The 23,957-nt window shown below is 42.3% G+C and overlaps 1 protein-coding gene across 2 annotated transcripts in view; it reads left to right on the forward strand.

Annotated features, from left to right (window-relative positions):
• CADPS2 (calcium dependent secretion activator 2) overlaps positions 1-23,957 on the forward strand; it is a 2,357,592-nt gene that overhangs the window by 502,813 nt on the left and 1,830,822 nt on the right. For both annotated transcript variants that reach the window (XM_086966845.1, XM_086966848.1), the window contains exon 4: positions 16,975-17,055. In XM_086966845.1, coding sequence (XP_086822971.1) covers positions 16,975-17,055 — 81 coding nt within the window. The remainder of the gene's footprint in view (positions 1-16,974; positions 17,056-23,957) is intronic.

Below are 23,957 nucleotides of genomic sequence, written 5' to 3' on the forward strand. Positions count from 1 at the left end.
CATTGAATTGTTGCTATGACATATACAAAAATACATACATAAATAACATAGGCTAAAATACTCAACTGGTGCTTCTAAAATATGCCTACCCCAGTGTACCCAACCTAGGTCTAGTACAGGGGAAGAAGTAGGTGCTGCTTTAGCTAAAGTTTAATTTAGTTGTGCCAAGAATTGCCAAAGGTTTCTCTAGGTTCCAATCAGCTCCATACCTTAGAATGAGAGAGGTTGGTATCTCTTTCTCGTGACTCAATTTCCCAACACTCCGCAAGGGGAGTAAGAAACACTGGAGCTGGATTTTCGGCAGGAGTATGACAGCTTCTGGTCAGTGCATCAGCTGGAGAAGTTGGCTTCCTTCGGCACTTGCCGTAGCGAATTGCGTCGTACAAGTAGGTAGTCGAACTGCACCGAACCACACCATGCTTTGCCATAGCAAGTGAAGGTATATTTATACCTTGAAGGTGTTTAAGAATGCCAGTTTCGATGTAAAGTCGGGCATATGAATGAACACCTAAGGAATAGATGTTCATGCATAATAAATGAGTTCTTGGAGAAATAAATATCCAAGCAAGGGGAAGTCACTAACTGCTTAAGAGTCTGGTTTTCCTAGAACTCGTTGTGACGTAGATGAACGGATGGAAGTATCCATGCCTATTTTGGGTAGCATGGGCTATGCCTAAATAAGGACTGGATATCTATGCCTATATAAGGGCAATGCGAAATGTACCTATATAAGTGCATGTATCGGGAAATGCATACAGAATCTAAATCAACATACAATACACACTCCACTTTCGTATGTATGATATTACCAAGTTCTAAACATGTTAAACATATCTGAATCATATCTACACACGAAGTGCTAAAAGCAAGTTTCAAATACATTGTAAATGATGTATCCAAACTAAAGCATTGGTGCTGTACACATTTAAGCAAGTATTCATTCTGAGTACAAGTTGACATTTTTAAATGCTCACTGAATGAATCACGAAAATATAAATTTATGAAATGGCTTGTTAAATACAGAAGAAAAAGTGCTGAAACCATTTCATGTCAGATTACATAAAACTGTATGTGGACAAGGTCATATATTGGCTCTAGAAGTTTTTCAAAGAATTCTTGTTCTCTATGAATAGTTCTACTGTAAGCAGATTACTTGTGCCAAAAAATGAAAAATAAAAATGTGGAAAAAAAAAATTATCATAGGAAAAAGAGTTCTAAAGTTAGTACCTTGTTTTGAAAAATGAAGATCAAATTCAAAGTCTCTCAGAACACTGTGTGCCAAAATCAAAAGTCCGTGTTGGGCTCGGAGAAAACATGAAATCTTCTATGTCTGTTAACAAAAAGTCATCTACCATTGTAGGTGAAAGTTGGATTACCTCGTTTAGAAGATTAACTGCACATAGATGTGAAGCATAGCCATCAGCATTGGTCGCATTAGCAATGTTCGTAATGAATGGTGCCTGCGGCCTGTTTCCTCTCGTACCTGAGCAGTTGCAATTTGCATTTGTGAGATCTCAATGAATGCTGTCATCAGATTTGGTAGCCGCTGGGGACAACACAGAGCATGGGCCGTTACCGGGTCCAGCAAAGTATCAACATCCGTTGGCATGACTGATGGAAGTGTCAGACAGATGTCTAGCACGCATTCTTCTCTGCGTAGCAGGCAGCGTAGAACAGGTAAGATGCAATCTTGCCAGATTGGTCTGAATGACAGAAACCATGTGGCATTTAATTCTCGTAGACTAGGTAGTCCTTGAATTTGGACTATGCGCTTACGACACTTCATCACCAGTAGAGTTGTCTCCATGGAGAACTGTTTGTCGCTGGTGATTTGGCTTGCCATATCGCAGCAGTAGGAGCAAAAATAGTATCCCTGCAACAAGTCCTAAAAGGAGGGGCAGTTCGGCAAACACTGAGTGCACAAAGTTTGGAAATATTCCTAGGACTGCTTGTAAAGGTGCGAATAGTCCGGAAAATACGGTCTTAAATACACTTACAATACCGCTCGTATCAGAGATGTTTAAGATACGACTTAACATTTCTGAGAAATGTATAGGACAGTTTGTAGTTAGAAGGGCATGTATCTCGGCAGAAATCCTTGCGACTTGTAGATCATAGGTACCTTTGCCTGAGGTCAGTGGCTCAGTTTTTTGCAAAAGAATGACTTTCATTCTGCTTAGAGTATCAATTTGTAAGGAGAGAACCGCTTAGTGTGTTCTCACAGTTTGAACTGCTAAGAAACGCTTCACGTCCTCCACTCCAACATCTGTGTGTGTGTGGTAATTCCCAGGATGTCTTGATGTATTCTTTACCCAACCTTTCATATGTGCCTATTGGTATGTGTTTTAGGCAATACAGAAAATGGAAAATTGTAACAGCAGAGTGATTGTTCCATGTATAATCCATTCAGTAGCTGGTTTCTCTGCTACCGCAAATGGCAATCTTTCCAGTTTTTCAATGCTCAGCACCCTATAGTCTTCTCCTCTTTGTGCCAATGTGATCTGTTTATCAGTGAGATTGAATTCTGAAAACAGTGACGTAGTATTGATTAAACGCCAAGTCACATAGCCTGAACTTAGGTTTTGCAACGTCCAGCCTAGTAGCACGATAGAATGTAGTTGCGTCTGACCATGTTGCAGCATGACTAAGTCCTGTTTCATGATGTCTATAGCAGAAGACACTATGCTGTCCAATAAATATATAATGGACGACAGAGTTGTTAACCCATTGTCAACTACAGAGAGAGTTTTCTCTAAATGAATACGATCAATTTCTCGTATTCGTTCTGCAGTCTCTGCTTGTGTAATCTTCCATGCTTCATTATAAGCAGCATATATATCTTCATATATAAAACGTTTTTGACGTGGTTTTCTTAGTCTAGCAAGAATTCCCTAAGATCAGCGTCATCTTTAAGTAAAGATAAGTGTTGCTTCTTAGAACATATCTCGGGTCTGGCCTTTTGAATGTGAAACCCTGTGTTTTGTTCAGGAATCTATCTTGACAGTTGTTTGTGTTTGATGTCCTTGATCTTGGCTAATCCAAGGCAAGACGTTTGTTGGACAGTGCCATTCATAAACATAATTTGCTCATTTATGATACAGGCTCTAAACAAAGCTTCTGCCTCCTGCACTTGCCAGTCTTTTGATCCCCAGACAGTTTTTGTCTCAATGTTGTCTTTCCAAAAGTCAAAACCCTGTCTAGACAGTTGGGCATAAAAGGCTGCAGAATAAATCTGTTTTGTATTGGTCAACATATTTTTCATTCCTGTTTTGTTCACATTTTTAAAGTAAAATGTTACAGCATTGGATACATTGAACCCTGAAAAATATGGAAACTTATTCGCAAAAGTTTTTGAGCTACCCTTTGGAGGCATAGGACAATGTTACTATTGGTTATACATAAATACATTTCTAGGCATTGTAGATTCGTGCAAGAAATGATGACTATAACGGTTATAACAATACATTTGTTCATAGTCTGATGAACCTTCTCAATATTCATGATTTGTGAATACTGCAGACATCTCTAGATCAGACATCATATTATTAACAGTCTCGAAGTCCCAATCATCAGAAAAGGTATTAGAGGTAATAAAGTCACTTAATGAAATCTTGAACAAGTGTGGAATCTTCAACCGCTCCGACAGGCCAAAAATGTCATCTTCCGTTTTGCTCCAAACTATACCATCAGGTATAGGAACGGCTGTGATGTTCACTGCTGACAAGTCTCTTTGTTCACGATGGTATGATTTGTGTGGCTTGAGAAGTAAGTTGACTTTTTTACTTGCTGTGTCCATTTTGACATATCTTCCATTTATCAGTATATCCAGAGTTATTACCAGAGCTAGCCAAAGTAGAAGAAAAAATATTCCCAACACAATCCATAGTTCATTCCATGGTGAAACCAGATAAGTCTTTTCCAGGTGATGAAAAAGTCAGTGGCTTGTTCTTTAAAAGTTCTTTCTGCTGGCGTTGTTTCAGGTTCGCTGGGATCCTCAGAAAACGTATCAAAGTTAATGAAATACCCAGAGGCAGTTCTGTCAATGGTAGAAATTGCATCCGGATTTGTTGAAATCGCTGGAACCACATGATCACTTGTTACGTTTGTGTAGACAGGTGTTTCAGGACGAACTGTTACTTGGGTCTCAAGAGGAACGAGTTCCATAGCTGTGTTGCTTAGTCCTTCTTCTTTTCTCACTGCAGAATCTTCAATGGTGATGAGTCTCTCAGTTTGAACCTCTTGGATTGTAGCTAGAGGAGTGCATCTGCTACATTGGCAGAGTCCACTTGGCCTACTGCTTAGTATCACCACATAGTGTGGTTTGTTCAGGTCGATAGACACAAATAGGTTCTCCTTTTTACCAGCAAGGGGCAGCAAGTATCACTGTTCTTGTTCTGTCGATTGCTAGGACAGGTACTGGTTGTCTGTAAGAAGGTCCAAATTTCTCAACTGAACTACTTGTTCCCAAAGCAGTTTATGCTTGATTGTGCCACCTTTTGCATCTTTGAAACCATTTTGTAGCCAATTCTGTAAATATTCATTGTACGATTGAAAACCGTTGAAAGAATCGCACACTATGAGTGTGGGTAATTCGCCATCTGTATTTTCAAGTACCCTGATAAATGCTTGTAGTTCAGCTCGCTGAGCTGTACAATCTCCTCGAGATTGCATTTTTGTGACCATAGGTCTAAATTTGCCATCGCGCATACTACCTTTAACGATTGTGCATGCTGCACTATAAGCTTGTTTACCCTCCGTAGCGGGTTGTGCAGATCCGTCAGTATAAATTATACATTCATACTGGTCTAGAGGTAGAATTGCAGTACGCAGAGGACATTCTTGTTCATATTGCAGGAATGCTTGTGTTTACAAATAAGGATCAAAAACGTATTCAGCATCAGTTGCAGCAAGAGAATTAACCCATTGCATCCATCTCGGATGTAAAGCTTTATCATTCGGAATACTCGCTTTTGTAACTGCCTCTAAGACTGGTACAAATGTCACAACCATAAGGCGTTTTCCCTGTGCTAGGGCTCTTTCTTTCACTACAGCGGTTTGAACTGCTGTCAGAATTTTTTCCGTAGAAGTGTATTTCAGTTCTGCTTGTATGTACAAATGTGATTTGTATGCAATTGGTACCTTTTCACCTTTGTTAAAAGTTAAGTAGGTGAATCCGCATTGACCCGGAATTTTCCGGATCACTAAGTTGCGTACATTTACGCGTTTTGGTAAATGTTTTGTTGCTATATGTCTGTTTGTAGTGAACGCAACATTTCTATGTGTTTTTGTGTCCAATTGATTGTTTTAAAATCCGGTTTGATTAATTCGAAGAGATGTTTAACCATTTCTGCATACTTTAGAATGTATGTTCATCCAAAATTCAGGGATCCTAGAATTGACTTTAAGCTTTTCAGCGTTTTTGGAGGTTGGAGCACCACACACTTTTCTAAAAAGTTGGCTGCCAGGTTTTTGCCTTTACTTGATTACTCATATCCTAGGAAAAGGAAGTTAAGATGGTCAATTCGTGATTTTTTAAAATTTGATTTGTACCCTTCAGAGGTGAAGCCCAGAATAATCGTATTCACCCTGTTTAAGTGCCTGTCCAGGTCATCGTCTGTCAGATTCATATCATCGACATATGACAATTCTTTATCATCATGAGTTTGTAGTAACTCTGTTACCCTTGCTGAAAATTACCCAAGACTATTCTTGAATCCTTGAGGGAGACGACAGACGTGACGCTGTGTCCCCATTATTGAGAAAGCGGTCAAAAACCTACTTCCAGGTGCAATGTTTTGACAAAAGAAAGCATCTGAAATATCTAATGTGGTTTTATATTTCTTACGCACAATGTTATTCATTAATGCTGTACTATGTGCATTTTGCACTGCAAATGTTTTGCAACAAGAGTTTAGATGTCTGTAATCCAAAACTAGATGATATGTATTGTCTGGTTTGGAGACAGGAAACAGAGGATTGTTCATTAATGAGGTGCATGTTTCAATCACCCCTTGGTATTCAAGTTGATCTAAAATCTCCCTTACATGTTTTTTAGCTTCTTGCTAAACTGGGTACTCCCTTTGTGCAGTTGGTGGATTTTTTTACTGGATTTTATGGTAAGGTGAATCCTCATCCCATCCTACATGATTTTTGCATAATGCTGGAGTTAGGGCAACTGCCCATTTCCTGGCATAAGTATATTTTAAATGTACTGGAATATGGTTAGAGAATGCTGGAATAATGATGTCTTCGCAATGGGGGCCCTCCCTGACAAATTCTGGTGGCCAGTCTTGTTCAGCTAGAAGTATATCATAACCTTTAGAAAGTTGCTCCCAAAAGAGTGCTTTCCCTTTTCTTGGTATGTCTCTCTCCATCCAGAGTGTTATGTCATATAACCTATGTGGAGAGCTAACCCTGGTATCAGCAGTTTCAACTTGAATATCCTCATTCAAGTCCACTGTCTCCAGAAGTCCATTCAGGTTCTGGTGAGCTATTGTTACTTTTGCTGCGCTGTCCAGCATTGTCTGACCCCATTCTTCGTTCTTGAGTTGTGTCCTCAAGATCCTCGGCATGTCTGATTTTTAGACCTGCTACCTTCTTTTTGGTGTATTGAGGTTTTGGTTTGCTTTTCTGAACGTGTTGTTCGTCTATGGACTTCGCGCGTTCTTCTTTGTTGTCTGACCGTCCTCTTCTTTCGGATGTCTGTGATGATATCTGAAAGGTACGAGAGGAACGTGTATCAGTGTCTTGATAACTGTCAGGTTTTCTCAAATTATCCATATTCCTGAGGTTATACTTCCTTTCAGAGGGCTCCTTTTGAGGAGACCTACCTCGGGAATGAGAACACTTCTCTTTGTAAGGTTGTTTGCTATTTTTCCACTTCTTTTTAGAAGATGTAGGAGTCTTTTTAGTAAAGACCTTTAACTGTATAATTCTATTCAATTTTGTATGTTTGGGGTGTGGCTTGGCGCCAACGAAGAAGGCCGCCTAGGAGAGAGCTCCACCGGAGCTGAGCCACAAACTCCCCTTAAATCCGATCACAATCCTGCAGTCAGCATCCAAGCACCGTGGTAAAGATCGTGCAACAGCCAGCTGCACCTGACACCGAAAACCAGAGGCTCTGAGATGCCTCCGTCACTGTAGCGTTCCCAGAACCCGCAGTGGCTGCCCGGAGGGCCTGCGAGTCGGAAGGCGGACACTCCCCCTGCTGCCAAGCAGAATACCCTATGCACACACGTGAAAATCAATTCAGTCGTATATGAGTTAATATACAAGAGAGAAAGAAACAAAGCAACAGAGTAATCAGGGATCTCCTGTACAGTATTTGTCCAATGAAGTTCTTTAATTCTCTTTCAAACAGCCAGCCGACACATATTTTATCGCTTCTGCAAATCCTCAGGGTTCTGAATACGGCTGTGTCAGGAAATGAGGTGGCTCCGCCGGTGATACTTCCGACCCGGCAGGGCCCGAAACCTGTTCAGTAGTTCTCTAAAGACGTAGAATCGGCACCCTAGGACGAGACGTCCGAGATCAAAGTGTTGATAACAAAATCTGCATGAAAGTATTAGAAGGATGACCGGTGTGTCACTCCCTCATTCCCCAGGACGAAGTAATTCGGGCAGTAGGCCCAGTAGTAACGGAATTAGATGTGGAGAGCGGATAACTCTATGGTCCCTCTTTCCTAAGATGAGGAAAGTAGTTGTTGATCAGCGTTCAACCGGGCCACCGTGTTCCTACTGCTACCTTTTGGATCCGGGCAAAGTCCAGTATAAAGGTATCGCTGTGGGAGTTTTCCATACACTATTGAGAAGGTCTTTGCCCTTGTGATAATATTCAATTACAGTAAACCCAGGGTGGTGAGAACCATTGGTGTGTTATTTGGCGGGTCCTGATGAAGGTGGCTCCTATGTCCTTTTATGCCATCGAAACGCGTTGATCAAGTCCTTTTACAAGCCTACTTTTTAGCAGCAGCCCTGTATAGGGTCACGGAGACTAAAAAACAACTAAATGTGGAAATTGGGATAGCCTTGTAGAGTTGTGGATGGGATATGGATGTAATGTATATCTATGTATGAGTGGTATGTGTGGGTTGTTCTCTTCCTGGGTGTGAATAGACTGTAATTGTGATAATAAATTTGTAATAGAGACCATTGTAAATTATAGATATATGTATTTTGATAAATGTTGAAAATGAAGAAAGATAAATGAATAACAACAGAGGAAACAAATAAAAAAAGGTCAAAATAAATGTGTAATACGGTATTGATTTTTTTAGTTGAATAGCCCATAGTTGAAATGTATTTTGAAATTGAAAGTAATTTCATTTAGGTCATGAGGGAGCATTTCTTGTTCTGTTTGTTATTTCCCCTCTTCTCCCTGGCCTTTAAGTAGTAAATTGCTTTAGAGGGGTCCCAACATTTTTTGAACTAGGATAGATTACATCCTTATGCCTCTGCAACACGACACTACCATCCAAGAGATCAAGCACCTGGCACGAGGCATATCCGACCATTCCCCATATGGATTCACCTCACTATAGGGGAACAAAGAGTAGGCTGTGTTGCGCCTCTAAATCCCTGGTTCCTCCACAACCCAGAGACCAAAAAGAAGATAACCCATTAGATCGACCAGTACTTCCAAGAAAACGAAGGGACGGTGGAGTCCCCTACCGTCCTTTAAGAAGCGTTCAAAACTGTAATAACGGGTGAAGCCCTCTCCACAATTGCCGGACAACGCAAGGAAAAGGAGAAACAAATGCTAACCACCGAGCGTGACCTTCTCGCTCTGGAGGGGGCAGCTCAAGTTGATGGAAATACGGAGGCTCTTCATCAGATGAAGCTAAAGGCTGCCGAATACAAGGCACTGGCCACTGATGCCTCTAAAAACCTAGCAAGAGACAGGGACGGCCGCTTGTACCACCAAGGGGACAAGGCGGGCAAATTAATAGCCTGGTAGGACAAGAAACCGAGAGCGCAGAGGGTGGTGGCTGATCTCAGGAACGGGTCGGGCGCCCTCCTCACTGAACCACAGGAGATAGTTAGTGAATTTGCTGCACATTTCAAAAATGTGTACCGAGGGGGATCGGAGCTCCCAGAGGAAGACTCCTCCACGCTCTTGGCCGACATTAGGCTACCCACCGTCTCTGACGACGACTGAGAGGCCTTGGAGGGTGCGCTCACAACGGAAGAGCTTGTCAAGGCGATCAATTAACTCCGGCCTGGGAAAGCCCTACGACCCAACGGCCTCCCTATTGAACTGTACAAGCTCAAACCCGACAGCCTGGGCCAGCACCATAAGGGTATATTCGAGGACAGTAAAGTGCTGGGGAAACTGCAGAGAGACCAGTGCATCACTACATTGGTTGCCATACCTAAAGAGGGGAACCCAAAGAGATGTGCACCTCTTACAGGCCGATCTCACTATTAAATGGGGAACCCAAAATCCTCGCGAAACTGCTCGCAAATAGGATCAAGCCGATAATCACCAAATTGATCCACCCAGACTAATCGGACTGTATGCCACGCTGCAACACCACACTTAACTTGGCAATCTACACGCTCAAATGGCCATATATGATGGCAGTCCTCAAAAAGATGGGCTTCGGCCCTAATTTCATTGGGTGGATACTTTTCCTCTATACTGAGCCATTAGCTCAGTTAGTGGTCAACAATAAGATCTCAAAGGTATTCACATTGGAGAGAGGGACACGGCAGGACTGCCCCCTCTCACCCCTCCTCTTCACCCTCTCCTTACAGCCACTCACGACCTGGATACAACAAGACCTCTCATTACGGGGGCTCAAGTGGACAAAAGGGTGGGAGCACTGGATTTCGGTCTATGTGGACGATATTCTCTTATACCTAGCCTCCCCTTCCAAGTCACTTAGAGTTGCCTTAGACATCTTCACCAGTTTCGGGAGAAACTCCGGATACAGGATTAACTGGGGTAAATCGTTGCTCTACGTCCTGCATGGCGCCCCCCCTTCTATACCGCGTGACTGCCCGATTAAGACGGTCATAGAGGGGTTCACATATCTTGGTATCTTCATCTCCACTGATCTGATGAGCTGGTATGAGAGGAACCTCTTACCACCTCTGCAGAGGTTCAAAAGGGACACCACCACTTGGAAGACGCTCCCGCTGTCCCTACTGGGACGGGCAGTTCTTTTCAAGATGATGACGCTGCCGCGTTTCCTATATTCGCTATTAATTACCCCGATTTAGTCCCGCAAAAGTATTTTACAGACCTCAATGCCACCCTGAGGAACCTATTATGGGCCGGAACACTACGCATCTCACTCCATAAACTTACACTAGGGTGGTACGATGGGGGAATAGCACTCCCGGACATTTGTAAATACTACTGGGCAGCTCACCTCTCAGACATAAACCAGAGCACATACTGTGGTGGGGATGATCCCGGCTACGGGATGGATAGGTGGCTCCTCTTGGGTGGGAAATTTGACATGGCACTCTACTCTAAACCTAAAAATACCCCCTTACAAGACACTCGGTCCAACTCTGGCCCATTGTGAGCCACAACCTGGGATGGGCTGATAAACTTACACTGGCTACCCCGCTCTGGGTTTCTGAAAAGCTGGGTACACTTGGTCGCACTAAAGGGTTTCGTAACTGGGACTTGATAGGTATTTCGCGTATAAAAGACCTATGGAGGCCCAACGGTATGGTGTCCTTCGCTTACCAGTTTCAATCAATGAGGGGGGGACAAGGAAGGTTCGCGATCCCTTCAGCTTCCTAGGCAAGTTACAAAAAATCAAAGATGGGGGGAAGGGATCACTTGTCCTGAGTAACCAGGGTTATATTTAATTTGCGTTCCTGTACCGATAAAAGCCCTCATTCACGTACTTAGGCTCAGTTGGCGGTATATCTTGTTTCTCCGCCTCACTTACTACGTGATAGCATCATCATAGGGTCAGTTGTTGTGCTTCCTCCACCCGGAGGTGAACCACTGGTTAGTACAGTAGTGATAAGAAACAAATGAAATCAGTGCATTAAAAAAAATGTTTAATTGTTAAAAAAGCCTTGATAACCATAGAAAAGTGAATTTTATTGAGTCTCGGTGTTAGGCTTGTTAAAATTATATAGGCGTGTATAGGAAGGGTTGTAGGGGATCTTCTGCACTATTTTCTGTCCAGTAAAAAGGTCGACATGTTTCAGCCCTTGTTTGCCCAGGAGGGGTCAAGTGGCCTTTCTTCAGGACCTAGGCGTTATTAGAAATTGTGGTTGACCTGTTTTTTAACAGGATTGGTCTCGGTATTGTTCCTGACCAGTATAGAGGTCTAATGGTACCTCGTTTGTTTTAACTCTAAAACATTGTCAGGCAGCCAAGGGGAGGGAATAGACCTGCTCCTCTGCGGTCATGCACTGCTTGTGCTTGTTCTTCCCCTCTGGACCCGGAATCAATAAAATTCACTTTTCTATGGTTATCAAGGCTTTTTTAACAATTAAAAAATATTCTTTAATGCACTGATCCCATTTGTTTCTCATCACTACTGTACTAACCAGTGGTTCACCTCCGGGTGGAGGAAGCACAACAACTGACCCTATGATGATGCTATCACGTAGTAAGTGAGGCAGAGAAACAAGATATACCGCCAACTGAGCCTAAGTACGTGAATGAGGGTTTTTTTATCGGTACAGGAACGAAAATTAAATATAACTCTGGTTACTCAGGACAAGTCATCCCTTCCCCCCCATCTTTGATTTTTTGTCCTTCGCTTACCTGCAGTAGACATATGAATTAGCACAAACGGAATACTTTCGTTACGCACAGATCAAGCTCTCACTCCAGGCCAACATTCTACCCGGAACACCCTTTGCGGAATCCTCCCCCCTAGAGAACAGACTGCTGGATATTTCTAATACCCGACTTGTATTGATGGGTAGGAGTGAGGAAGGGCTCTGTAGGAGACTGTGTGGGGCGGTGGGGACGTTCCTGCACATAATATGGGAGTGCCCCCTGATACAAACCTACTGGAAACAGGTTCACAACTGTATGCGTAATGTCTGGGGGATAGAATTGTGACTCGAGGTCAAAAGGCGCCTCTTAAACATTTTGGAGCCCACAGATATGACAGCAAAAGGCATTACATGGGCGACTCTGGGTCAGGCTATTGCAAAACGTAACACAGCACGCCTATAGGTGGCAGTAACACCGCCAACGCTCAGTGCATGGAAGAAGGACATGGATTGGTGCATGTTGCAAGAGAAGACAGTCTATGTGGCCTGGGGTTGCCCCCAGAAATTGATAGCAATTTGTTCAAAGTGGAATGAGGACCGTGGCAACCTGTGTGAGCCTCCCTTGATCCATTCCCTTGATGAACCAGTAGCACCTTAATGTGATATGTATTGTTACCAACTTGTATTCTATCTAAGTTGTGAGATTTGTATAAGAGCCAGGCTATGTAACACTGTAAACATTATGAATTCCTGCATGTAATGATCATCAAGCTTTCTTGTGCAAATAAACAGATATATAAAAAAAAATGTGTATGTTACTAAGTAATTCCTTGTCCGACATTGATTCAATGTCAGGTCAGGTGTGTAGCTAGTTAAGGCCGACCATGTTGCTCCTGGTCTTCCTAGTGGACCGATCCTGTAATGTGATTTAAATGTTTTAGGGTGCCTTTAAACCAGAGCTTATGCTCCTAGTATGTGAGTGGAATTTCAATATCCTTGAAATGAATATATTCCTCTGGTGGATGGTCTTCTTTGTAGAAGTGAAACATATGTGTTACTGGATTTGATTCTGGGAATACTATCCATGAATAGAATACCTCTGTCTGGTGATATTCATGTGCCTCTATCACAAAAACTACTCTACCACCTCGTGATGTTAGGCCATGTTTTATAAGTTTTAGATTTATTGCTCTCCTTAAATTTGGAGGAATGATTATAGCATTCGCATCGGTTTCTTGGAAACCTGTTAAGTTAAAAGCTAGTACGACGTTGTCGCCTGTAGCTCCACTGTCTTTGGTGGTGTTTGCTTCGTCGGCCATTGTTTAATGAAAGTTGCAGAGCAAGTTTCAAGGGAACAAAGATAAAGTGCACAATATTTTGGAATACTGTATCTTTCAACGTTGAACAAACCAAAAAAGCTAATACATAGGAGTTTTCGTCCTACTCTTCTATGGCAGATATTATCCCTTACCCACTCCAGACGTCTATTGGAGTATTATGAGTAGGGGGTCTCTGAGAAAAGCACGACTGAGTTGCTTCAGTATCTAGCGTTAAATTAGTGCCTTACCAAACCGTTGTGTGCCATGTAGTGTAGTTCCTATATCCCTGATAGGCTCTGCGCATTGGAATAATATACACTATAAATTTGACATAGGAATAAGGTCAGTATGTCTCTATCGAGTACATTTAACTTAATTACTTGAGTGTGCCAGCTAATTCAGAGGTCACTAGTAACTTTCTCGAATGAACAAGAAGGGATTAGTTTCTGACAACCGCATAAACATGACAACTTTGTTTCCCTTAGAGTCGGAATAATATCTTCAGAGTGGTGGAAACAATAGATTACAGTTTCACCCCAGTCAATCATGCATGCTTCGTTTCTACAGAGTTGCAGAGAAATAGAGAGACAGGCGTTTCAATAAAAGGGTTTATTGAACAGTCTACTTTCTCATGCAAGAGATATGAACTGCTACAATCGTAAGACCAAATGCGAAGTATAATGTGTACAGTGTTAGCAGTAAGATGAAATAATACTACAATAGCATGGTCTGTAGCTATGACATATATAAAAATACATACATAAATAACACAGGCTAAAATACTCAACTGGTGCTTCTAAAATAAACCTACTCCAGTGTACTGTACCTAAGTCTAGTACACGGGAAGAAGTTGGTGCTGTTTTAGCTGTAGTTTAGTTTAGTTTGGTTGTGCCAAGAATTGCCAAAAGTTCCTCTAGGTTCTAATCAGCTCCATACCTTAAAATGAGAGAGGTTGGTATCTCTTTACCTGTACTCAATCTATAACACCACGCAAGGGGAAACAGAAACACTGGAGCTGGATTCTCGATGAGGAGGATGACAGCATCTGGTCAGTTCGGGAGTTGACTTCCTTCGGGACTTGCTGTAGCGAGCCGTGTCATGCAAGTAGGTAGCCGAACCGCACCGTGCCTTGCCATAGCAAGTGAAGGTATATTTATACGTTGAAGGTGTTTAGGAATGCCGTAATTGACTTATAAGTCGGGCATAAGAACGTCATGAATGAACCCCCAAGGAATAGATGTTCAAGTATAATAAATGAGTTCTTTGAGAAATCAAAATCCAGGCAAGGGGAAGTTCTAAAGGCTTAAGAGTCTGGTTTTCCAAGAACTCGTTGTGACGAAGAGGATAGGATGTAGTTGACCATGCCTGTATTTGGTTAGCATGAGCAATCCGTAACTAAGGGCTAGATTTCTAAGCATAAATAAGGGCAAAGTGAATTGTAACTATATAAGGGCATGAATCTGGAAAATCTATATACGGTATCTAAATCGACACACAACACCATGATTCAGGGCCAGCTTTATTGTGTGGCCGAGTGGCTTTCTATGAGCCTACAAGAGCGCTTGAATCTCCAAGGTAAGCCTTGGTTTGTAGTAGATGAATTAAGAAAGCCAGAATGTGTGGCTGCTCTATTAATTAATTAACGGCACTCCACTGAAATTCTTTACCCCTGGAAATTTGTCTCCATGAGAAACCCCCTGGCATTTCAGAAATGATTGAAGACTTGGTTATTCCCCCTTTAGTGCTGATGAGTGTATAGAGTTGAGTCTCTTTGGTCCAGCGCTGGAATATCCCTTAAGGGATGATGGTGTGCTTCATAAATATTTTAAATAAAACAAAATCAATTAATGTAACATGTTGTAATGTGTGCGTTGTTGTTGAGGTGCAGGGTCTTCATACAAGCGACTGGAGTCACTCAGGAAGGAGGGAAGTTCTTTATTTTGTGAAAATCAGTTAGGTCATACATACAGCAGCTAGATCCTGTCAGGGCTCTACCCTACACTCCAAAAATGGACATACACATGGATTACGTTTTCTGCAGTTTTAACGTGGAAGGCATACCCATAACACATCACCCAATGTGCTCAAAAACAAAATTGACAGAACCGAGCAAAATAATAATGTTTAAATGTTAGATGATAAAGGAAGAAGAAAAAGGTTACAATTTAAGACCTAGGTATATTCCTAGGTCTGAGTGCACAGAGGGAAAAAACATACAGAATGCCTGGCGAATTGTTCTGACTAAAGCATACAAAAGAGCAGTAGGTATATACTCCATCTTCCATCTAAGTTTGTCTTTTCCTACTCTCATTTAAAAACGTGCTCTGAAATACATCCTTCTTATGCAACAACGTGGCAAATTAAGGAAATTAAGTTCTTTCAATTTGGCAAGCAAACAAGTGGAAATCTTTTTTACGCTTTTGTAATTTTTCCTCCTTATGCAATTAATCCGAATTTGAATATGTATGTTTGACGATTTAAAAGGCAAAAGGGAACTTTGTGTTCAAATGAAAAATGATGTACTCTGTTTTTAATGTTTTCTGATCTAATTCACAATAAAATCTAAACAACATAATTTAGCATATTCCAATTTCATTGGCCTTCTGTTTGGTGTTTACATATATAAGGGTGTGGGACAATAAGTAAAATAATAATACTTTAAGTAAGGTTGAGATGCTGGTAGGCTAATCCTGCGATACCTGGTGAGAAAGAATTATTCAAAGCAAATATGGCATGAATTTGAAGCCTGGCTACCACGTCCTTTGTCAACACTGGTGATAAGCACAGGAGTACCTCAAATGAGGGTGCACCTGCGCAGTGTGCACTCTCCCAAGAGTAGCTGGTACGTGGTTACTCTCATACATTAGTGTTTTTTTCTTCTTACCACTGATGCTCGTATTTCTGTTTCAAGAGTAGTAATTTTTCAAAGTGTACAAATGTCCTTATGCACCTCTCACAGTGTTCTAAACACATGGAGCAGGTAAGAAGTGATCAAGTTGTGACAATATATTTTTCTACGTCAAAAAAAGTTCTAGCAAGTAGTGGTGTCAGCTAGGCCTATCCCTGTACAAGCAGCAGACTTGCAAACACATATTATAGGGTGTCTCCAGATCCCAATAATGGTGATACACAAGGATGGGTGTTCTTAAGTTCTAAATGGAGTTTAGAGCAACATCACTAAATAACAAGAAGTAAGGCATGTCACCGCAACTAACCTGGAATGTTTCCCCTCTTTAGTTCAACAAATTCCGTATGACATGTGAAGGTTGTATATAACAGTATGTGAAGAAAGCATGGCTATATCACAACCCTTGCAATCTCAGGAAGTGTTTCATTAGCTTGATTTTGCTCTAAATGATATTGAAGCATTTGGGAGTTGTTTTGAGGAATGTCATGCATAGCCAAATGTCACGGTTTGTCCTTTATTATCGTAATGTGGTGAGGAAAATATTAATTGGTTTTTCTTTGTTTTTCCTTCGTTCTTTTATTCATTTCCTCTTTCGTTGTTTCTTTCTTTTTACATTTCATTCAAAATGTAGTAGTCATATTTGATTGGGCTAGGTTGAGTTGCTCATTGTTATAGAATTCCAATAGATTTTTAAGACAGAAGATATTGTATTTATACTTAATTAGTTAATTTGCCTTCTCAAATTTAGAATGGAACAGTTATTTTAGTTAACATACTAAAACCTCCTGGGAAATCCTTTTATGTCTTGTAAGCTTCCGTCCTATAACCAGCTTTATTCAAATAAAAGTTAAGCAATAAAAAATCACAATAAAAGTAGTTGCTATAGATCCAAAGTAATTTATTTTCTATTATGTTGAAACATTTTGTAGGCGAACATGTTCTATAGTGAAGGCTAATGCCTCAATTTGCACAATTTAACTAAGGAAAAAAGGAGAAGGATATGTTAGATTATTTAATGTGTCAAATATGTCATCTTTTTATCATGTAGCTTGATAATGCAGACGAACAAGCTGCTCAAATCAGAAGAGAACTCGATGGACGTTTACAGCTAGCCGAACAGATGGCAAAGGTACTGTGATGGTTCATGATGCTATATTGCCAGGAATAACGTTTATTTTTGAGATTTAACAGCCCCGTGTGTGACGAAAAGATAGGACTAATTTGGCAAAGTGGGTATTGCATATAACTGTTGTATTGTATTCTAATTAGCACTACTTCTGTTTAGAATGACGACGTCCTGACTGCATACCGACTTCCAACCCAATGTGTGGATTAATATGCATGGATGGATGCAGTCAGACCGCTAACTGAACACAGGCGGAAGTAGCTTTGTTTTAGTGCCATGGCTATTTTTAAACAAGGTCCCTGCCTCACAAATCTTCCAAGGTGCTGGTGAAGTTTGGCATCACCAGGATACATTAGTACAAGCACAAAAGTCACTTTATTTCTGTTACAGTAAGTAGCCATAAAAGCACATCAAAACAAAACACGTACACATCCATATCGTAAAACAAGCAGCAAACAGAGCCGCATGCAACATAGTCGTGGCTTACGAGATTCATTTACGTTAGGGTAAATCATTTCTCCACCGTATACCATTGATGCAAATGTATAAATTTGTTTCCTTCATGCCTAGGCACTGGTTACAGTAAACATTCTAAAAAGTCGAATATTAAGAGAGGGATAATAAACAACCCACATAGGAAAGCACACACTCAGATAAATTGTAATTCATTTGAAATTATCAACCACCACAGATCCCTTATTAAAACCAAAATTTAGACCCCTTAAAATATCCACCCCTTTAAACTCCAATAATTTACTTCTATTGAGGGCACATTTTAGAAAGGGAAAACAAATGTAATAGAGTTGCATGGGGCCAGTTGCTTCAGATAGACCAAGGCTGTTCTAGAACTTCTGATTCCTGTTACTTAATAGTAGGAATTAGAAACCTTTTAGTAAAAACAAGATACAATTGACGGAAGAAAGTAAAATCCAACAGTTTTTGTGAGTAAAATAAATCACAGGGACAAAAATGTAAACATTGGATGGATCGAATTGACGAAGGGTAAACCCAAATTGCCACCTCACAAATCCTAGCCTAAACCTGGCTAATTGCAAACTGTCCTAGGAGCCGTCAGGCCATGCCAAATATGGTTACAGGGGTAAGGATTACAGGGGTAAGGAATTATGAAAATCCAAATACTCCCTGACGGTTAACTAAATTCCAACTCCTTCCTGCAGACTTTCATCCTGGTCCTAAAAGCAATTCTAACCCAGTGCAAATCAGTCTGAGTTATGGAAGTTGGGTTAGTAAAAAAGGTCTGCCGTCCAAGTTTCGTCAGTTCTGGCTTGACATAACTTAACCAGTAGATTTTCAGGGCTCTCTCTCACGGTAGGCAAGCCTCAATAACCTCCCGATTAAGTGAGGTGTCTGGATTTGCCCAAACTGACCACAGAAGCAGGGTAATATCCTCAACGTAGTCCATCCCAGCTCATAATGCGTACTATAGGTAGAACAGGCAGGGGGAACACCAACAATTCACCTAAGTACCCTGTGTTTGCTCACCTTGTAGGAGGCTTATATTCTATCCCCAAATACCTGGGTCGTATGTAAATACTGGGAGACACATTCTCCTATAGATCTCTAAAAGGGGGCAGCAGGTTTTTTCCCCAATGAGTTTTAAACTAAAAATATGCCCCACTGATCTTAAAAATGTTAAACGCTCAATAGCAATGCAGGGTCCCCAATTATCCCTTGCATCCATAACTACCCCCAAATCGGCAAAATACCGAGCCTGTGCAGTGGGTTACCTTGTAAAAATATACTCCTCATCTTAGGCTTGCAGACTATTATATAGGTTGTTGCTTGATTATTACCCAAACCCAATGACCCCATAAAAGAAACACATTCTTAAAATAAGGCATTTAGGCCGTTAGGAGATTTCGAGAGTTAAACTGCATCGTCTGCATTTTAAAGTACTGGCATCTTTTTCCTGCGAATTGGGGGAGCGTCCGAAACAACATTAGATAGGACTGTCCCTAGGCCATTGATATATAAAATAAATAATAAAGGGCAAGGACACCGTCCTAGTGCCCCCTCTTCCCAGCTTAAAGTAGTCCGTCCAGTCGCCTGAAGGGCCATATCTGACATGGGCTCTCAAAAACTATACTAAATCCCTACTACACCTAAACCAGCTAAGATCTCCCAAAGCTTGGACCTAACTACGCTATTGAAGGGACAGGAGAGATTCACGAAGGCCAGACAAAACTACCCTGCTTAGTAACAGTGTACTTAGAGACTAACAGGTGTAGATTTAAACTTTGCTCCAGCATGCCTAGCCCCTTCAAAAGAGTGTTGTTCTCCCTCACCCGTGTAAGGAGATACTCAAGTACAACCTTCCCTGCCAACTTCACAGCTGACTCCAGCAAGGATATTATGTGATAGCACTCCAGTAGATGAGGGTTGCCATTCTTAAAAATCTGCACAATAACAGCAGTGTGCCATGGTTCTGGAAGTCCCATGTTACAAACAACATTAAAACAATTACATGAAAGAGGGACCCACAATTCAGGTGAAGCTTTGTACAAATCCATGGTCACACCGTCAGGGCCAAGGGCCTTCTGGGAAGGGCTCCTATTAATTGACTCAGTAACCTCTTTAATGTTGAATTCCAAGTCTGAGGGGAGCAACACCTCCTCCTCAACATGTTGGTTGGATTCGCTATGTCCGTAGACTTTTTAAAAATGATTAACCCAAGCTTACATGGTAATGGAAGTTTGGACGTTTTTTGGTTTAGTACTCTCAAATTTTATATGATTGCCCTCCAGCCAAAAGACCCTAAAATCTTTCAGCCTACAAGCCCTGAACAGCTTCACCCAGGATTCGTTCAGTAATTCTTTTTTCCTGTACCTTAGGGCAGCCTTATACTCTGCTCTGCTGTAATTTACCAATATCCCTGGGTGTCTCCTTTAAAGCTTCATGTAATAACGCAGAGGCCTTTCTACAGTGCTGGTCGAACTACTTAGCCTTGTGCAACCCTGATTTACTAGGTTTCAAAAGCCACCACTGATGACTACATTCAACTGGAAAAATTGACTGGCCACCATGCTGAATGAAGCATTTATTTCCACAATCTTAGATATAGGTCTACAACCTATGCAAGATTAAGGTTTGATATCTGTCTTACCGTCTAGTAATGCAGCCCAAGTATTAGAAAATCCTACGAGCTCTATCAATAACCAGGAGTAGACAAAGGACCAACCTACAGATTGCATGGACAATTACACCAAAAGCAGCATGGGTGATTCTGATTTTCGGGGGTTCTGGAATCTACGTCCATGTTTAATCGTCCCCCAGAATGCTACTGTATGTGGCACTTATATATTTATTTACATCTTTTTTTATTAACATTTTGCAAAGGTATACATATCTTATCAGCTAATAACAGCCTTGTATGCATCTCCATCACATCATACATTTCACACTATATCAGATGCTAATAAACATGATTCCTACAGAATGTTCATGTACATATGGTAAGAGATACAGTCTTACGTTCTTGTAGCGCCTGCATTTGTCCTTTTTGCTATGCACACTCCTCCATTAAACATTTCACATTTCCTAAAGCTACTATGTCATATATATGAACTATGGATACGGGTATCTACCAAATGAGGACAAAACAATACACAGGAAGGGTGGGTCAACTGTGAATGGGACGCTGCTGCACTCTTTTACTATGTGTACTAATTTATATGCGCAAGTTATATGTATTATGGCCTGTTCGTGTACGCCCCTGTCCACCTGGTGTGGTAGGTAGTTTAAATCCCTCAACTGTGCCTCTGCCTAAGTGGAACCCTCTGTTTCTGTTGAAGAGTCCCCCACTGTCTCATCCAAGCCCCGCAACTCTAGCAATACGGTCTCGTATGTTAAATGTCCTGCCTTTATCTCCATCTACGATGAAACTAACTTTCCAACTCAAAATCAAGGTGTGTCATTGGCTTTCCAAAAATACTGACTTTAGCATAATTGATTTTGCCCCATTGATCTTCTAGTTTTTTCCTTGTAGAGATATTATACAGTCTGGTTAAGATGGCCACCCCCCTGGTTTTTGCCCCTTGCCTTTAATAGGCACACAAGCGAAACCCTAATTGTTCCAACAGAAAGGGCTTATTGCCCTCTATGTGAGTCTCTTGGAGACAAATAAAATCAGTGCGTGTGTTTTTCAGCAACAATGCAACCCTTTGTCTTTTCATAATATCATTGAGTCCACATACATTCAGCGACAACATCTTAATGTTTGTGCTCATTTATACAAGATTTTTTCCCAGCACTCCCTTCCTTTAAAGCAGCCCTACCTTGAATGCCAAAAGGTTGTTTCCCACCATTCCCAACACAATCTATCTTTTGTCTAAGCAAGCTTGCAAGCATTCCCACCCTCAAACCGCTTGTTTGCGCCGATCCCTTTCTCTTCATTACCTCCCTGTTCTGTTGTGCCCCTACCAATGCTCCATGTCCTGTGCCCTCCCCACTCCCTCCTGCTCCCCCCTCAAAACCCCACCCCCCAACCGCCCTTTACAGGCAAATAGGTCAATCCTGACCTATGTGTGGCTGCTTCTTAGCCCCTGGGGTGTCGGTACTCTCTCCCCCCCTAGTATACCTACACCAAAAAAAAAATCCTAGACCGTGAAATCCGAACTAACTAATGTGACATAACAGAATTACATAGTGACTTAGTGACTTAATGCATAACACATCCTTCAGCCGTAAATCCGTGGTCATTTTGTCTCTATCTTGATCCTCGCACCGCTGGCAAAGTGCTTCCCCGGCCCTTCTTTTCCTTCAGCTCAGCCAAAAAAGCCTGCGCCTTAACCTCCGAAAAAAACATCCTGGTCTGACCGTCCAGAAGTACCTTTAGCCTGGCAGGGAACAGTAAATATGCTTCACAACCTCATTTTTGAAATGGGTCAATCATTTGCCTTAACCTCCACCTCCTCTCCACTGTGACGTGACAGCAATCTGGACGTGCAAAAAAAGTTACTCCTTTAATGTTGCGTCGATCCTGAGGTTTTGCTCTGTCCATGATGTCCTGCCTTGCCAAAAAGTTTCCCACAAACACCAACATAGCTCTGGGCCTGTCTTTCTGAGATGTACCGTAAGATTTATTTTGCGTCAAGGGGAACCTGTGTGCCCACTGGACCGTAACGTCCCAATTCTAATTCTCAACCTCTGGAAATGCCCCTTTCAGAAGCGCAATAACATAGGACTTGCGTCCTGCTCCTCTACTCCCTTCGGAATGCCTAGGAGTCTGATGTTATTGCATCTCTGTCTGTTCTCAAAGTCCTCTAGTTTCCATTGCATATCCTCGGTTGCCTTCACCTGGGCATCCTTGAATTCCTGCCATCGTACCACCTCGTCTTCCAGCTTCCCTTTTCTCTCTTCCACTTCTGTTACTCTTCCTGCCATCTCAGCATGTAGCTTGTTCATTTTACTTAATGACCCTTGAATTTTCTTGTTGGCTTGTTTGGCCCTTTTACTCTCCGTTCTGGCTTCCGCCTGCATCTGCTTGAGAGTGGCATAGAGTAAGTCCATTGTTGGTGCTTGATCCTGTGTCAAGTGTGCCTTCCTCTGCTGGCATCTCAACTCGTCTGCTTCCTGATATAAATTAGAAGTGGCCGAGTAGTCCCATACCAATTTTTTGGCCATTTCTGTCTGTGGGGCTGCTAGGGGTTTTGTGCCTATGACGTTGGCGGCTTCTCTGCTGTTTTTTCTTTTGAATTGAAGAGGCCCGCTGAATGGTGTCCTCGGAGACCGCTTGCTCAGGATCAGTGTATGAGACGGAGCTGTCTGCGTAGCTTACATCAGAGCCCTCACTTCCCGAAGATGTACCAGTTTCGTCATTGACCGAAATAAAACACTTGTCATTTGGGGAGCCAGCGATCTAGCTCATGCTATGGCCTGAGAGTCCCTGACATCCTGTTCCTCTTGTGAGCCTCCACCCTCTGGGTCTGTGTCTCCCTATATTTCTTCTCCCTCTGCTTCTGCACCATTCAATGTTCCTTTACCCCTCCCAGCCACCACCTCTCCTGGCAATCCCATCCGCCTTGAGGTGTCTTCTAGTGGGTCTGAGTCTGAGGGGCTCTGGACGTACTGGGCGCGGGCAAGGTTTGCACCGTGGCGCCACTGTCATGATTGCCTTCTGCCACCGTTAGGGCGACTTGCCCCTCTACTGTATTTACTGAAATGTCAGACTCAGTTGTGCTCTTTACATTGTCCGCTGTCGGTGCGCGGCTTACCTTACTGCGTGCGCCATCATCCCCCTTTGATGCTGTCACCACCTCTCCAACCTGCCGTTCTGCCGCTTCCGAACCTGCTCTATCTGTCAAACCAGGCCGCTCTGTCAGCGGCGCATCTGTACTCGCCCTGCTCGGCGTTCCATGTGCGCGCCCCTCCACAGATGAAGCATGGCCTTGTTGCTGCCCAGGATTGTTTGGGCTGATGCCATGGACCTCGCCGAACACCCCGATGTCCGCAGGTACTCCTGATGCCCCCGAAAAAGCCTCTGCCAGAGTGGGTTGTCTGAGATTCATCCCGCGGGGTGCTTTAAATCCAGTGTCTTTTGGTGTGTTTTTTGTGTTTTTCTCCGTGGCTGCGGCTACTGCATCTGCCACCCTCTGATCGGATTTTAGCTCAGCATCTTTCTCCTTAGCCGCTTTGTTTTTGCTGGCCGAGTCCGATATTGTTTCTGTGTTCTTCACCGCCTGCTTTCTAGTGACTGCATGGGTATCGGGCTGTTTAGTTATTTCCGCCGGTGCCGGTGCCTTCATGTTCTTCACCTCCTTTGGCTTCGCTCCTCGCAGCGGCATATCAGCACGGGCAGCGCTGATGTACAGAGCTCTTATCGTGCCTCTTGAAGCAAACCAAGAGCGCTGAAGGGCCTTGTAAAAAACCTTGCTGTGCAGTAAAGT

The sequence above is a fragment of the Lissotriton vulgaris genome, chromosome 1_1, assembly GCF_964263255.1.
Source record: "Lissotriton vulgaris chromosome 1_1, aLisVul1.2, whole genome shotgun sequence".
In the NCBI taxonomy this organism is placed as follows: domain Eukaryota; kingdom Metazoa; phylum Chordata; class Amphibia; order Caudata; family Salamandridae; genus Lissotriton; species Lissotriton vulgaris.